The 18,045-nt window shown below is 46.3% G+C and overlaps 1 protein-coding gene and 1 non-coding gene across 2 annotated transcripts; one reads left to right on the forward strand and one right to left on the reverse strand.

Moving 5' to 3' along the window:
* Positions 1 to 8,709: 8,709 nt before the first annotated feature.
* On the reverse strand, positions 8,710 to 8,781 carry trnag-ucc (transfer RNA glycine (anticodon UCC)). The gene has a single exon. It is a non-coding gene; the product is annotated as a tRNA-Gly (tRNA).
* Positions 8,782 to 16,611: 7,830 nt separating this feature from the next.
* Positions 16,612 to 17,320, forward strand: LOC147114415 (histone H1.4-like). Its single transcript, XM_085993913.1, has one exon. It carries the CDS (start codon positions 16,612 to 16,614, stop codon positions 17,296 to 17,298), a length of 687 nt encoding a protein of 228 aa, XP_085850039.1. The 3' UTR covers positions 17,299 to 17,320.
* The last annotated feature ends 725 nt before the right edge of the window (positions 17,321 to 18,045 follow it).

Raw genomic sequence — 18,045 nt, forward strand, 5'->3', positions numbered from 1 at the left:
AATCACCACAAGTGCAAGTTTTTCCAGAAGCAGATCTCGTATTGTGGCCACATTATTGATGAAGAGGGGTTACATAAGTCCCCTGAAAAGATTGAGGCAGTACTCAAGTCTCCAGCACCGGAAAATGTGTCACAACTGAGGTCGTTCCTCGGATTGGTGAACTACTACCATAAGTTCTTACCAAATTTGTCTACAGTAGTACACCCACTGAATACCCTACTGCAAACGGGGGTACTATGGAAGTGGAATGACGAATGTAAACGAGCTTTCCAGAAGTGCAAATATTTGATCACATTAAAAGAGGTGTTAGCCCATTTCAACACAGCACTACCAATCCGGTTGGCATGTGATGCATCACCCTATGGTATTGGAGCGGTGTTGTCGCACAAATTCCCGGATGGGTTGGAGAGGCCAGTAGCCTTTGCGTCTTGGTCACTAACCTCAGCCGAGCGCAACTACGCCCAGATTGACAGGGAGGCACTCAACCTAGTATGGGGAGTAAAAAAATTCAACCACTATCTGCATGGACAGAAGTTCACCTTGCTGACTGACCACCAACCACTTGTCTCCATCTTTAATCCAAAGAAGGGCGTTCCGGTAATGACTGCAGAACGGTTACAAAGATGGTCCCTTTTTCTAGGGGTGAACCAATATGAAGTAGAATATAAAGGCACGAAACAGCACGGAAATGCTGATGGTCTATCGCGCTTGCCACTGCCTACTGTGGAGGAAGCACCAGCAGTGGACCCTATCGAGATATTTTATTCATCAATAATTGAACGATTGCCAGTAACTAACGCGGATATAGAGGAGGAGAACCGCAATGATCCAACACTGTCTCGGGTATATGATTTGATGGTGAGGGGGTGGCCAACACATGGTGACTCAGTGTTGCCAGCATTCTCACCCAGAAGAGAACAGCTGTCAGTATGCCAGGGGATAGTGAAGTGTGAATCCTGAGTGGTAATTCCACCCAAGTTAAGGGAGAGAGTGCTAAATGAGCTTCACGAAGGTCATCTGGGAGGGGTGAAAATGAAAAGCCTTGCTAGGGCTTATGTGTGGTGGCCGGGGATTGATCAACAAATCGAGGACCTAACTAAGAGCTGCTCAGGATGCCAGAAGGTCCAAAATGCACCACCACATACCCCTCTACACCCTTGGGAGTGGCCCTCCTCTCCATGGCAACGGGTGCATATTGATTTTGCTGGTCCATTCATGGACTCAATGTTTTTAATAGCTGTGGATGCGCACTCGAAATGGCCTGAGGTGATCCAAATGTCCTCCACCACCACGGAGAAAACTATTGCAGTCCTACGGACCATCTTCGCCAGGAACGGCTTGCCAGAGCAGATTTGCTCTGATAACGGACCACAGTTTGTGTCCGAAGAGTTTCGAAATTTATGGAAAGAAATGGGGTAAGGCATTACACCCCCACTCTGTATCATCCAGCCACCAATGGATTGGCTGAGAGGGTTGTACAAACCTTTAAAAAAGCAGTGAGGGCCATGTGCGATGACGACATTCCACTGCAGCAAAAAGGTGGACAATTTCCTGTTAGCCTACAGAAATGCGACACATACAATCACCAACCAGACCCCGGCCATGATGTTTTTTAACCGAAGGTTGAGACCTCGCCTGTATTTGCTCAGACCAAATGTGCGAAGAAATGTCGAGGATAAACAATTCCAGCACATCAATGAGAAGCCGACAAGGAGCTTCAATGTAGGACAACCAGTCTTGGCCCGTGATTACCGAACAGAGAAATGGCAACCCGGAACGATATGCACACGGCAGGGGCCATTAATCTACGCAGTGGATGTCAGGGAGAACATTGTGAGGTGCCACGTCGACCAGATCTTAGCGTCACAGGAACGAGTCAACCCCATGTCTCGCGTTCCTGGGAATGAACCCGACATACTGGTAGCATCTACCTCAGAAACAGTAGCAGTGGGAGCCGATGGAAAGGGGCCAGAATCGCCTCCGCACCAAGAACAAGAACCTCAGGAAAGGCGCTATCCAGAAAGGATCAGGAAGCCGCCCCAAAGACTGAATTTATAAATGGGCTATTTCTGTTTAATGCGCATGTTAAAGTGTTAACTGTTATTTGAATATTATGGGTACTGTTAATCTAAAAGGGGAGGAATTGTTGTGTATGTACCTTTAAGAGAGAACTGTTTTACAGCTCCTGTATACTGTAGTACCGGCAGTGACCACACCTGTATATAAAGCCAGAGCAGGCTTCTGTACTTCAGTCTTGAGACTACTCTACTCCAGTAAACACCTGTTGATTGTTAAGTTACAGCCTCCGTGTAGTTCTTGGGGAAACATCTTATTTAAAGAATCACGGATCTAACAGATACAATCAGGATTAATTTCTGGTTCAATTTCAAACTGTAACAGGTGCGATTCAATCCCCATTGATTCTGTAACAGGAGACATTCCAGGTCAATCTTTGTAAAAGTGAGGTTTCACAGATTATCGACCGATCATTTGCACAGGCGCGGCTGCGGGAGTGAAACTAGAACTGGGAGTCCTGCTGTGAAAAGGGAAGAGGGACATAGTGATCAAACTGACCCCCTTCTGTTCTCTAAAATAACTCCCATTCTGCCTTGTTACACTGCAGGAAGTCTCACTTAATAAACGGATGACTCCTAAATTGCATAAATAAATTGGAAAGGTCTTGACAGAGAATAAAGTGACTGAAATCAGAGTCTCGTCCCTTAAACAAGCTTTTAATTTGTCGGCAGGCGCTGTAAATGAACAGGACAGAGACCAGAGGGAAAGAGCGACCACGACCGTGTTTGTAGTCCTTATCAGCCGAGCACAGAGGAAACGGCATCCGCTGGGGGAGTGGTGCTCGCATGGGCCCTTCCCGTCGGTTTAAAAAGTGTGGGGGAGGGGGAGGCTTCTTCTTCTTATCGTGTCCACGGACAGTCTATACATAACCCAGCCAGAACTGGACACATTTTTGCACCTTGTTGTTGGATTCGGCAAGATCTGCAACAGTGCAGGGTTCCTCTTACGATGGGCATTGCAGGAGATGTTGCATAGTCTATGCCTCAGTTCCACATTCACAAGTTGTCGGACTGGTTGAATATCCCCATTTGCTTAGTGACACCTTTGAGCAACCTACACTGTCCTAAGTCTGTTAAGACACTTCCAGATTGCTCAGTTGCAATCAGCTCCTGGGGGGAGGCTTTCATCAGGTAAAATTTCCATCGCTCGGGGTTGTTCAAGACTGGCGAGCCAGTCTTTCCACAAGGCGATGCGGGCTTCAGATGAGGTTGATTGTAATGGAACAACACTGTTCATGAAGCTCTTCCTTGACTTTAGACGGCTGGGTGTAGGTGTATGACAATGCAGAGGGTGCCTCTCATCTGATGTTTGACGGAGTCGCTCTTTCTTGCTGGCTACCGTTCTTCTTATATCAGGGGGAGCAATACCCGCCAGGATATATAGGCTGTTTGTGTTTGTTGGTTTTAAGCAACCTGTGATAAATTGGCAGCTTGCATTCAGAACGGCATCCATCTTCTTGGCATGAGTAGACCTTTCCCATGCAGGGCAGGCATATTCGGCAGTGGAATAGCAAAGAGCAAGTGCACTGGTTCACAATGTTTTCGGGCTTGCTCCCCATCTTGTGTTAGTGAGCTTATTCAGGATGTTGTTTCGTGCACTTACTTTTGTCTTTGTCTTCTTGATGTGGTTCTTGAAGGTGAGACATTGGTCAAGGGTGACTCCTAAGTAGATAGGGTGCTCTCAATGCGTCAGTGTTGCTCCACACCAGGTTACTTTCAACTGGTGTTTGGCTTCACGGTTTCTGAGGTGGAATGCACAAACTTGCATCTTTGATGGGTTTGCGCGAAGGTGGTTTTCTTCACAGTAGGATTTTAGTCCCTCCAAGGCCTCAGAAAGCGTTTTCTCCACGGTGTTAAAATCAGTGCTTTGGGCAGTGACACATAAGTCATTAGCATATATAAAACAGCGTGTAACACCGTCTATACGTTGATCATTCATGTAGATGTTGTACAGCAGCGGTGCAAGCATGCTTCCCTGAGGAAGACCATTCTTCTGAATACGCCACCTGCTGCACTTCCCACCTAGTTCAACATAGAACCGGCGATTCTGAAGCATGCTTTCCAACAGCTCTGTTAAGTGAATATCTTTTGTCATCTCTAGAATCTTGCAGAGAAGTCGTCTATGGTTCACTGTATCGTATGCTGCTGACAGGTCTACAAAAACAGCACCTGTTACCATCCCTTGCTCAAAACCATCTTCGATGTGTTGTGTGAGGTTGAGCAGTTGGCTTGTTGTTGATTTCCCGGGGCGGAAACCTGCTTGTTCTGGAATGATCTTCTCATGTACAGTTGGTGCTATCCTATTGAGTATCAGGCGTTCAAACAGCTTATAGGTGTGGCAAAGCAGTGAAATTGGCCGAAAACTCTTAGGATCTGAGGGAATCTTTTCCAGGCTTTAATAATGCTATTACATGTGCCTTCTGCCAGATATTAGGTAGCTTGTGTGTTGCCAGACAGTGGTTGAACAATTGTAGGAGCTATTTCTTTGCTTGCTGTCCAAAATGCTTTATCTGCTCCATTGCTATTTTGTCAAGACCAATTGCTTTCCCGTGTTTTAGACTAGATGTACCAGTTTCCAGCTCTTCCATGTTGAATGGTCTAGTGAAGCCAGGATCATCGCTGTACTTCTTCCTATCTAGTTGTGCTCTGGTTGTTTCTTGTTGATTTTTCCATTTAGGAGCAATTGGTGTACAACTTGGTTAGCAGACACATTTGGATGTTGGGCAGCTTTCTTGGGATCACCACCAAGTTTGCATATGAGAGACCATGCCTTCTTGTTGTTTTTTGAAAGATCTGTTGTCTCTATCAAGGTGTTCCAGGTGTTTTGACATTCTTGAGAGACACTTAACATCACCCTCTCACCGGTAGATATTGTTTCCTCTGAGAAGGGGTCAGATTCAAACATTGAGGCATACTCCCAGCAGAGTTCAGCATTCTCCTTGGTGAGACCAGGGAAGTAGTGTACTCTGCAACCTCGGGGGATCTTCATTCTAGCTGTTTTTTGGTCAGCTTTTGCAAAGAGGTTGCAGTGCTCAGGTAGGGTTTAATGCGTTTAACCTTGCGGTCAAGTGCTCGTGTGAAACCGTTCCAATCGGCCTTCTTGAAGTTGAAGCACCTTTTGAATGGTATGACGGTTAGTAACACTGCTGCATTTACCTGGATGCCAATAGGACGGTGTTGTGTCTGTGGTATTGGGTCTCTGACAAGCTTCTTGCAGAGGCCAGCGATGTCGTTGCTGGCAATGGCAAGATCTGGATTATATCTACATTTCCAGTGGGCACTGTGGAAGGAGGCTGGCAATTTAGGATCGTGGATGAGACAAAGCTGGTTAGTGTCCATCCATTCTTCGACTGCTTCTCCATCGTTGTTAGTCTCCTTGTACCACCATTGGGTACTGTGGCTATTAAAGTCTCCAATGATGATCTGTGGTTTATTGTGCAGGTTGGGTACAGGGTTAGAGAAGCTGAAATCTGTGCCAGGTGGCTTATACACTGAGGTCACTACTACTTTGCTCAGCTCTACGGTTAGAATTTCGATGTTGTCCTCCTCTGTTTTAGAAGTGGCTTCTACAACTGAGGAGGAGGCGAGGGTTGTATTTTAGCGCATGATCAGATTTCTTTTTATCACACTTAAATCAACAAAAATGTGATCGTTTTACAAATCGCTTTTATCATTCATTAAATGGGCCTCATTGAGACGATGTTAATTATCATCCGAATTACTGATAAACGGAGTGTGTGACCCGCACACTGGAGTGGGAGTTCCTGAAGAGGTTTACACATTCCATCAAATGAGATTTTATTTTCACCCACAGGGTGGTGGGGGTCTGGAATTATTTTGCCTGAAAGGGTGTTAGAGACTGAAACCCTCATCACATTTAATAAAAGTACTTGGATATGACCATAAGTGCCATAAACTGCACTTTAGGGACAGCTTGTTTCCCACGGCTGTCATCCTACTGAACTCCACAAATAAACTCTAAAGCCTGCACATCTGCCAATGCACTTTATTATGGTTATGTTTATGTTAATGTATTACAAGCCAAATGTATGTTGAATGTTTAAGTGTCTTAATCTAAATGTACACTCTCGGGAGCCGCAAGCCTACATTTCGTTGTACTGCACTTGTGCACTAACAATGACAATAAAAGTTGATTTGATTTGACAACGGACCAAGAGCTGTAAAGTGCGAATTGGCTTTATAGATTGTTTATGGCCGACAGACACGATGAGCCAAATGGCCTCCTTCTGTGCCGTAACTTTCTATAATACTGTACATCGCAGAGACAGAGAGCTATAGAGTAAAGACACACTCACATACTAGACCCTAAGAAATACACAGTAACTCTCAGTCAGATCCCAGAAAGTGTCAGATATAGAGTAAAATCAACACCCACATAAATCCCAGACCAGAAATTGAGTTACAGAAGTGCCGCTACCGACAAGGCTACGGCCGGCAGAGATGAAGGGTCGAATAACCTCCTTCTATGCCGTAAATGTCTACGATTCAATGACAGAGGTCCATTCGACCCATCGTGCGTATGCTGATTTAAAACACCTCCACACCTAAATTTGATCTTGTAATTTAATATAGATCTTCACCGATCACAATGTAAATCGTCAATCTATCCCCGCTCCCAGGTCACTGCTCTCTCTGTGAGGTGGTGAGTGGCTCTTAAAAGAGCCTTTGTGTTGTGTTTGGTTGAAAGAGTTGAGTTGTTCAGCTGCCGAATCCATAGAGTTGTTTCAGAGTGTACACCACATGCATGGCAGTGACCGTCTTGCACTTGGCGTGCTCAGTGTAGGTGACTGCATCCCTGTTTTACTCTGTATCTATTAGTCTCTGGTATGTGAGTGTCGGTTTTACTCTGTATCTGTTAATGTCTGGTATGTGAGTGTGTGTTTCACTCTGTATCTGTTAGTCTCTGGTATCTGAGTGTTGGTTTTATTCCATAGCAAATGTTCCCTTTAAGCTGCCGGTCCTATGCAGCAGATCCTACGATGTTCTAATGGCAACAGCTGCACATGCATGTTAATCTGAATGGGTCGCGCAGCCCCCACAAAAAATAGTCGCTGGGAATTGAGTGTGGGTTTTACTCTGTATCTGTCTGTCTCTGGTATTTAAGTGTGGATTTCACACTGTATCAGTCAATCTCTGGGAAGTGAGTGTGATATTTACTCTGTATCTGTATGTCTCTGGTATGTGACTGTGGGCTTTACTCTGTACCTTTCAAACTTCATCGATGTGAGTGTGGCTTTCTCTCTGTCCCTGAGAGTCTCTGGTGTGTGAGTGCGGGTTTTACTGTGCGTTGTTCAGTCTCTGATAGCTGAGTGTGAGTTTTATTCTGTATTAATCTGACTGTGGTATGTGTGTGTGTGTTTTACTTTATATGATTGAAAATACGGAATTTTTTAGAAGGTGAAAGCCTAGTAAATGTTCGTATTCAGAGGGATTTGTGTATCCTCGTACATGAATCACAGAAAGTTAACAGCAATCAATTGGGAATTAAATGTTATATTTGCCCTTATTGCAAGCGGTTGGATTCTAAGTGTATGGTAGTGTTGGTTCAATTTTATAGGTCTGGGATGAGCAGAAATGTATTCACTCGAAGGGTTATGAATCTTTTCAATTCTACCCCAGAGGGCTGTGGATGCTCAGCCGGCGGGTATATTCAAGACTGAGGTATATAGATTTTGGGCACTTAGTGTATCGTATCAACAGAATCAATTTCTGCTAATTGCATGTGGGGTTCACTCTAACTGTCAATCCCTGGTGTCTGAGTGTATGTTTTACACTGTGTCTGTCAATCTTTGGTATATGAATGTGGGTTCCACTCTATACCCGTCGTACTCTGGTATATTAGTATAGTTTTATCTGTACCAGACATATTTATGATATGTGAGTATTCGTTTTACTTTCTAGGAACATTTGAATTTCGAGCAGGGGTTGGCCATACTGCCTCTCGAGCCTGCTCTGATATTCAATAAGATCATGGCTGACCTTCGAACTCAACTCGGATTTCCTGTCCTTTCCCGAAACCCCTTAATTCCTCTGCAGTACAAGAATCTGAATCAGCCTTAAACATAATCAACGACTGAGCATCCACAGCTCCTTGGGGCAGCGAATTCCAAATATTCGCAACCCTCTGAGTGAAGAAATTCCTCCTTATCTGAGTCTTAAAAGGCCGGCCATTTCTCCGGAGTCTTTGCCCCATAGTTCTAGATTCTCCTGTGAGGGGAAACAATCTCTGAAATGTGAGTGTGAGTCTTACTCTTTACCTGCCAGTTTCTGCTAAATTGTGGGTGGCTTTTCATTGTACCTGTCAGTTTCTGGTATGGAAGAGAGGTTTTCACCCTGTACCTGTCAATTACTCGTAATTGTGTATGGGCTTTACTCTGTATCTGCCAGTTTCTGTCGTGCGAGTGTTTGTTTTGTTCTGTATCTGTCAATCTCTAATACATGACCTTCCCCTGCAGTATCCATAGCACTGTTTGTGACCTGAAATCTTCTCTCTTTTTTGATCACCGAGATCAAAGTATTTTGTCAGTTGCAATGGACATTTTTCTCTTAAAATCCTGCTGCAACGTTCCACATGTCAGTTCTGACCTGCGAGGGGTATTAAAAGTACCTCGGTTGCGATGGCCGGGAATCGAACCCGGGTCAACTGCTTGGAAGGCAGCTATGCTCACCAATATACCACCATCGCTCATATATGTTAATTTATATATTTACGGACTATATCCTTCTTTTGGCTCCTAAGTGGGTCAAGTGAGAGAAACAGCACTCATTTTAATCAGAACGTCAGCACTTTCCCTCCAATTAAGAATGGCCACTGTGAATAATTATATCGCTTGGATTGAGCCCTCACTCCGTTTATTTTTTAAAAATCCTTTATAGGTTAAAAATAATAATCCACAAAAATAAATTGAAAATCATTTTTATGGGAGAAGCAAATGGGCGATGATTTTTGTTGTTGTAAATTTTAGTGAAATGGCATTGGCTGGAAGGCATTAAACTGCGATAGGGTGACCTAAACTGTATCAACAGGAGCCTGGTTGCGATGCCGCGAATTCGAACACCAATCAACTCGCTCGAAAGAGCAGCTACAATCACCACTGTCCCCCCATCGCTCTAATTTTAAAATGTAATCTTCTGTATTTACAGATCGAACGCAATGGGTCTTTGGAGCTTTAGTCAGGATGAGTAAAACACTTTGCAATCATTTCAATCTGAACATAAACAAGGTGTTCAGTTTATTTCTCTCCAATATAAACAGTTACTGATGAATGGTTATCTTGTTGCACTACTGGCTGGCGGCCAGGAGATGGCACCAACCTCTAATAGTTTGGAGTGTACGGATTGTGTCCACACATCCAGACCGCCGTGAGTCTGGTGCTGCCCGGAGAGCTGGCCAAGCACGGCGTGTCGGAAGGGACAATGCCGGTGGCCATTGTAAATGAATTTCACAACGCACTGAGAAAGCATAAAGCATAGCAACGGCTCTTGTAAGAGGAAACCACAGCATTAATTTAGTCGAATTCTTCATTCGGGAATAACAACAGAAAATGCTGGAAAAACTCAGCAGGTCAGGCAACATCCGTGGAGAGAAATTTGAGTTGACGTTTCGGGTTTGACCCTTTTTGCTATCGTATTCATTCGGGATATCGTCCTTTTAAAGAATCACAGAAAGGTACAGCACATTTGTTTGTGGCTTTACTCTGCAACTGTTATTTACTGCTATTTGAGTGCGGGTTTAACGCTGTACCTGTCTGTATCTGGAATGTGAGTTTGTGATTTATTCTGTACCTGTTGTTTTCTGGTAAGTGAGTGAACATTTTTCTTTGTATCTGTCAGTGTCTTGATGTGAGAGTGTGTGTTTCAGTCTACATGTCCACCTCTGGTATGGAAGTGTGGTTTTTATTTTGTACCTGTTATTTTCTGATGTGGAAGAGAGGCTTTACTCTGTACTTCTCAAGCTCTGGAATGTGTGCATGGGTTATACCCTCGATTTGTAATTCTCTGTTATGTGACAGTTCATTTAATCTATGTCAATCAGTGTCTGATATAATACTGTGCGTTTTACTCTACTTGTCAATTTCTGACACATGAGTGTGGCTTTTCTGCTCTAACGCTCAGGAACTGGTATGTGAGTGTGGGTGTTTCTCTGTACCTGTCAGTTTCTGGTATGTGAGTGTGGATTTTACTCTGTACCTGTCTATCTCTGGTATGTGAGTGAGGGTTTTTGATCCAGTGCAGACAGTTTCTATTATGAGTAAGTGTTTAAACCAGTAGCTGCCAGTTTCTGTTATGGAAGCCTGATTTTGGTCTGTATCTGTCAGTCTCCGGGATGCATGTTGGGTCTTATCTGTACCTGCCAGTTTCTGGTGAGTGGCTGTGGATTTCACTCTCTACCTCTCTGTATCTGGTATGTGAGTGTCAGTTTCTGTCTTTCTGTCTGTGTCTAGTATGGGAGTGTAGATTTTACTCTGTAAATGTCTATCTCTGGTATGTGAGTGGGGTTTTCATCTGTGTCTGTCCATCAATCTCAGTTACAGTAAGTGATTGTGATTCTTTCTCAATCTGTCATTCTGTGAGTGATAATATACTTACCGTGTGTGAGAAGGAGCTGCCTGCACTGCTCCTTGTATTCCGCATGGAGGAGAGATCACTTTTTATTCTGGCTCAGTGAAGTATTTTGCTTCGAGAACAATAATATGAGAAAAACATTGGTTATACAATATGGACAGTTGAGGGTAGAATATAAAAAATAAAGTTATAATTAATGTGTTTTTTTATAATAAAATAAATTATCTGGAGAGAGGAAACAGTGATACAAACATTGTCTTTGTCTGACCTCACTGCAATACAGCGGGTCTCAGATTCTCCACACCAGGTGTGTAGGACTGCTCTATGGTAAGTTATCAACATCCAGACACAACACAGACCCAGCACTGCACCATGAATGGAACCACCTCAATACAGCCGGTCTCAGATTCTCCACACCAGGTGTGTAGGACTGTTCTATAGTAAGTTATCAGCATCCAGACACAACACAAACCCAGCACTGGACCATGAATGGAACCACCTCAATACAGCCAGTCTCAGATTCTCCACACCAGGTGTGTAGGATTGTTCTATGGTAAGTTATCAGCATCCGGACACAACACAAACCCAGCACTGGACCATGAATGGAACAACCTCAATACAGCCAGTCTCAGATTCTCCACACCAGGTGTGTAGGATTGTTCTATGGTAAGTTATCAGCATCCAGACATAACACAAATCCAGCACTGGACCATGAATGGAACCACCTCAATACAGCGGGTCTCAGATTCTCCACACCAGGTGTGTAGGACTGTTCTATAGTAAGTTATCAGCATCCAGACACAACACAAATCCAGCACTGGACCACGAATGGAACCACCTCATTGCCACACGCCAGGTTTATATCTCCCATTCCCATGGGACGACCTATGAAGTTCTGGATGGCTTCCTGGAATATAACCACAGGTACCTGGGCTGTATAAACAATTGTTTTCAGTCTAAGGACAGAAAGCAGCGAGTTGTGGTAAATGTCTGTTTTTCAGACTGGAGGATGGTAGACAGTAGTGTTCCCCAAGGGTCAGTGCTGTGGCCACTGCTTTTTTGATCCATATTGATAACCTGGATATTGGAATACAAAGTTGAATTTCTGAATTTGCAGATGACACCAAACTTGGGGGTGAGGCAGGCAGTGAGCATCGACTGCAACAGGACACAGAAAGGCTAGCAGAATTGACAGACAAGTGGCAGATAGAACTTAGCACAGAGACGTGTGAGATGATGCATTTTGGCAGAAGGAACAGGGAGAGGAAATATACACTTAATGGCACAGTTTTAAAGAGTGTGCAGGGACAGAAGAACCTGGGAGTTAATGTGCATAGGTCCCTGAAGGTGGCAGGACATATTGAGAGAGTGGTTAGGAAAGTATTTGGGATCTTGGGTTTCATAAATAGAGATATTGAGTACAAAAGTAGAGATGTTATGCTGAATCTTTATAAAGCACTGGTTAGGCCACAACTGGAGTATTGCATTAAGTTCTGCTCACCACACTTTAGGAAGGATGTGAAGGCCCTTGAGAGGGCGCAGAGGAGATTGACCAGAATAGTTCTGGGGAGGGGGGGATCTTAGCTACAAGGAAAGGTTGGAGAAGCTGGATTTGTTTTTATTAGAGCAAAGGAGGTTGAGGGGTGATTTGATAGAGGTGTACAAGATTATGACGGGTTTGAATAGGCTAGATGGAGAAATGCTGTTCCCACTACTTGATGGTACAAGGACCAGGGAACACAGAATTAAGGTTTTGGGCAAGAGATATGGGGGGGTGGGGGGCCGTGTGAGGACATTTTTTTTATGCAGCGAGTGGTGAGGACCTGGAACTCGCTGCCGACGGAAGTGGTGGAAGCGGAGACACTAAATGTGTTCAAGGGGAGACTGGATAGGCACTTGAGGGAAATACACTTGCAGGGCTACGGGGATAGAGCGGGGGAATGGGACTGACTGGATTGCTCTACAGAGAGCCGGCATGGACTTGATGGGCCGATTGGCCTCCTTCTGTGCCGTTATGAATCTATGACTATGACTCTATGGAAACCGAGTTAGGGCCTGTGAACTTAACAGAATGCCACAGAGCGCGGATCCTGATGTACCTGAAGGAGCGACTATGTATCTCCTAATCACCAGCAACACGGTTCTGGAGAACTCAATGCATCGAAACAAAGGTAACGATTTTTGAAATGTGTTCTTTCACACTTCTCACCTGGTGCCCGCAATAGATGCACTTTGTGAACTAAAGCAGCAATGATTTGAAAGAGCGAGGTGATTTACTTTCTATGTTAACTTACACTGTACACACACAGCCCGAGAATGGCCTCTCCCTTCCCCCACTCACTCCATGTTCCGGAAATATTTCCTGCTTCAATCTGTCTCGCAGAAACACCCGCGAATGCCGCTGAACAGTCCCAGTGCGACGAGCTGCTGTGAGGAGGCTGCTGTTTGCTCCCTTACTCAGGCCCGTGATATCTCCGCTCCCTGATGTGTTCAGCGATCATTAGCCGAGCACAGAGGAAACGGTCCCCGCTGGCAGAGCTGGGGGAGGGGAGCTCACAGGGCCCTTCCTGTCGCTTTAAACACTGTGCTGGAGAGGGGGAGGAGAAGGCAAGTGTTTACCACGCATGCTCAGACCTCTCTCCTGAGGCAAATTAAAAGAAGCAACAGCAACAACAACTTGAATTTATAAAGCACATTTAAATGAATAAATCGTCCCAATGATCTTGACAGGAGCGTTATCAAAGAAACATTGTCACCGAAACAGATAAGGAGATATTAGGAGAGGAGGAAGCGACTCTGGACACACGTCAGTTGCTGCCGGTGAGTGTGAGAGCGACGCGAATCCTGTCCCTTTGAGCGATTTGTTTCCCCATACTGTATGGAAGGATGGGGAGGAACAGGCTCTGTCAATCTCTGATACTGAACTGCTGGTGAGTGGGGAGTTTAATCCGTCTCTGCCTGTCTCCGCTGGGTGAGTAGGCGACAGATACCAGTCAAGTTCCCGAGCCTGTGTGACTGTCACCCCCTGTGTCTGTCTCTGTGCCTTGTGTACAGGATCAATCCTCAGTCCCTCTATCCCCCAGCCCTGCCTGTTATATCTGGATCGATGCTGAACCTATCATTTTTCGCTCTATTGAAACCGAGGTGTGGAGATGCCGGAGTTGGACTGGGGTGGACAAATGTAAGAAGTCACACAACACCAGGTTATAGTCCAACAGCTTTATTCGAAATCACAAGCTTTCGGAGCGCTGCTCCTTCTTCAGGTGAAGTGGAGAAATGCATAAAGACACAGCTTATATAGTCAGAGAATCTTGTCAGATGTTTACAGTTAACCTTTCAACTGCCATTTATCACACCTCGGCAGAGAGATAATCACAGCAGTCAAAGGTGTGAATGGTGTCCAAACAGGTCAGTCAGGGAAATATTACATCAAAGAACAATGAGGTGGGGTCACAAGGTGTCAAATATTGCAGATGCTGGGGTCTGTATGAAAAACAAAAAAACAGACAAGAAACATTTTTTTTTTGGCTGGAAATCAAAGCAGGTCCGGCCGCATCTGTGTAGGAAGAACAAGCCAATGTCGACTCGAGTCTGGATGACCCTGCGTCAGGTGGGGTTACATGTAGCATGACATGAACCCAAGATCTCGGTTGAGGCCGTCCTCATGGGTGCGGAACTTGGCTATCAGTTTCTGCTCGACGATTTTGCATTGTCGTGTGTCTTGAAGGCCGCCTTGGAGAATGCTTACCCGAAGATCGGAGGCTGAATGTCCATGACTGCTGAAGTGTTCCCCGACTGGGAGGGAACACTCCTGCCTGGTGATTGTTGCGCGGTGTCCGTTCATCCGTTGTCACAGTGTCTGCATGGTCTCGCCGATGTACCATGCTCCGGGGCATCCTTTCCTGCAACGTATCAGGTAGACAACGTTGGCCGAGTCACATGAGTATGTACCATGTACCCGGTGGGTGGCGTTCTCACGTGTGATGATGGTATCCGTGTTGATACCATCATCACACTTGAGGACACCACCCACCGGGTACATGGTACATACTCATATGACTCGGCCAACGTTGTCTACCTCATACGTTGCAGGAAAGGATGCCCCGGAGCATGGTACATCGGCGAGACCATGCAGACACTGCGACAACGGATGACTGGACACCACGCAACAATCACCAGGCAGGAGTGTTCGCTCCCAGTCGGGGAACACTTCAGCAGTCAAGGACATTCAGCCTCCGATCTTCGGGTAAGGATTCTCCAAGGCGGCCTTCGAGACACACGACAACGCAAAATCGTTGAGCAGAAACTGATAGCCAAGTTCCGCACCCATGAGGACGGCCTCAACCGAGATCTTGGGTTCATGTCACGCTACATGTAACCCCACCTGAAGCAGGGTCATCTAGACTCGAGTCGACATTGGCTTGTTCTCTCTACACAGATGCGGCCGGACCTGCTGTGATTTCCAGCCAAAAAAAAAATGTTTTTTGTCAGTTTTTTTGTTTTTCATACAGACCCCAGCAATATTTGACCCCTTGTGACCCCACCTCATTGTTCTTTGATGTAATGTTTCCCTGACTGACCTGTTTGGACACCATTCACACCTTTGACTGCTGTGATTATCTCTCTGCCGAGGTGTGATAAATGGCAGTTGGAAAGGTTACCTGTAAACATCTGACATGATTCTCTGACTATATAAGCTGTGTCTTTATGCATTTCTCCACTTCACCTGAAGAAGGAGCAGCGCTCCGAAAGCTTGTGATTTCGAATAAAGCTGTTGGACTATAACCTGGTGTTGTATTGAAACCGAGTTCAAGGTATGTGTGGTGAACAGAATGCCTCACTATTTCTGTGAATAATACAATGATCTAAAAGCAGGCCAGACTCGACACAGCCAAACTGTGACACGTTCCTGCCCCTAAATCTCGGTAACAGAGAGTGCGTGGACCGCCTGGCTCAGAGAACGAACATTAAGACTGATGCAGTCTCTCTGCCCCTCTCTCTGGTTGCTGTCTCTGGGTGTTGAGAATGGAATGCACAGGACACCAGTTGCTCTGTTCTGTTCCTCAATTTCGGAGAGAGAGACAGAGAGAGGCTAGAGGGGCGGTGAGATCATCATTTCTATTTTCATATAAATCAAACATATTTCTGCCTGCGAACAATATAATACCTTCAAACCAGATATGGGTGAACACAGCCAGAGCTGTGATTGGCTCCTGCCCCTGAATCTGGGGAACAGACACTATGAGGAGCGCCGGCCTCAGAGTGTTTAACACTGACTGAGCTGGGAAACTGCAACTAACCCCGAGAATCGGCAGCACAGGCCGAGCGGAGAGGAAAACCTGTCCTGTGAACTGTAAATCTGGGAACAGATTGTGCTGTGAATGAGCAGAGTGAACATTGTGTCAGCGAGTGTGTTAAAGGGGCGGGTGCGTTAGACAAGTGTCACTGTGTTTGTTTGTCCGCTCCCATCGCCGGATTTCAGACACGCTCTTGTGCAAAATTTAAAGATTTCCCTGTCATAGGATCGCCCTGCTCCCCTGCTCAGCCCTGAAGTGGGAATTAAACGTGAAGCTTTAGTTGATTTCAAATTTCAGTCGACAAACAGCGAACATTTCCGCGATTGGGTGAGAGAGCGCGATCAGTGCAGCAATGAAACGGTTTTAAATCGAAATTGTTGTCTTGAATTCTGATGAAACTTTCTCGACAGCAAACATTCCAGTCTTCCAGACAGAAAGAGGCCAGTCTGGGAATGTGGGGTGCCCGAGTTTAATTGGAATCGGAGAGGTAATAAAGACAGAGAAACACAGAGAGGCTGGAGGGGCCGGGAGCTGACAGCAGGATGTCTCCGCCCCGTCCGCTCGCTGCCTATAAGTAGCTCTGTGCCGCCGCCTCTCGTCTCATTTCTGACCCAGCTCTGACTGTCAGAGAGATTTTCTACAGAGTCGCGGACATGACTGAGATCGCAGCCGCCGAAACGGCTCCTCCTGCCGCCGCCGCTCAAACCAAGGCTCCCAGCAAGGAGAAGAAAGCGGCTCCCCGCTCCAAGCCTGCCGGTCCCACGTTGGGCGAACAGATCCTCAAGGTTGTGGCGAGTGGCAGCGATCGCAAGGGGATGTCCCTGGCGGCGATAAAGAAGGCTCTGGCTGCCAACGGCTTCGATGTGCTGAGGCAGCGTTCACTGATCAATTTAAGTATCAAGAGGAAAGTGGAAAACGGCTTCCTGGAGCAGACCAAGGGCACGGGCGCCGCGGGCTCCTTCAGGCTCGCTAAGAAGGAATCCCAGCGGAAAGAGGGAAAGAAGGTGAAGAAACCAGCAGCCAAGAAACCAGTAGCCAAGAAATCTCCAGTCAAGAAACCAGCAGCCAAGAAATCTCCAGCCAAGAAACCAGCAGCCAAGAAACCAGCAGCCAAGAAATCTCCAGCTAAGAAACCAGCAGCCAAGAAAACGATCACCATGAAAGCAGCAACGTCAAAAAAGACAGCGAAAGCGGCGGCTGGGAAGAAGGCGGCGGCGAAGAAGCCCAAGAGCCCCAAGAAGGCCAGGGGCGGAATGGTGAAGGCGGCCAAGAAGGTGGAAAAACCCAAGGCCAAGCCCAAATCAGCAATGCCTCAGAAAGCAGCGCCCAAAAGAAAATAAAAAGGACAACTTGTAAACATCTGAACGGAAAGGCTCTTCTCAGAGCCACCCACGTCTTTCCAAAAAGAGCTGATCACGGAATCAGATGATCCATTTCCCGGGGCCGGGCTCAGATTCCCGATTGAAATCATTTCAAATGAACCGCGGCTCCCTGGTGACTCGCTGACATTCGCTGCACCCACCCCTGCCCCAGTGTCTGCAATAAAACACAGAACGGGATGTCCGGGCCGGGCCTCACTAACTGGGGGGTGTTCGGCTCCAGTCTCAGGTTATGGTCATTTTCAGGGGTTCACAGGTTGAGGGAATCTCGAGCGGCAGAGCGCGGCTATAAAAGCCCCAGAGACCAGGTAAGGCCTCAGTGTGAGAATCGGCTGGCTGAGCGGCTGTATAAAAGCCCCAGAGACCAGGTAAGGCCTCAGTGCGAGAATCGCGGGCTGAGCGGCTGTAAAAAAGCCCCAGAGACCAGGTAAGGCCTCAGTGCGAGAATCGCGGGCTGAGCGGCTGTATAAAAGCCCCAGAGACCAGGTAAGGCCTCAGTGTGAGAATCGCGGGCTGAGCGGCTGTATAAAAGTCCCAGAGACCAGGTAAGGTCTCAGTGCGAGAACCGCGGGCTGAGCGGCTGTATAAAGGCCCCAGAGACCAGGTAAGGTCTCAGTGCGAGAACCGCGGGCTGAGCGGCTGTATAAAGGCCCCAGAGACCAGGTAAGGTCTACAGTGCGAGAACCGCAGGCTGAGCGGCTGTATAAA

This window comes from Somniosus microcephalus, chromosome 7, assembly GCF_052327205.1.
Source record: "Somniosus microcephalus isolate GS21.2 chromosome 7, FLI_Smic_1.0, whole genome shotgun sequence".
Classification (NCBI taxonomy): Eukaryota; Metazoa; Chordata; class Chondrichthyes; order Squaliformes; family Somniosidae; genus Somniosus; species Somniosus microcephalus.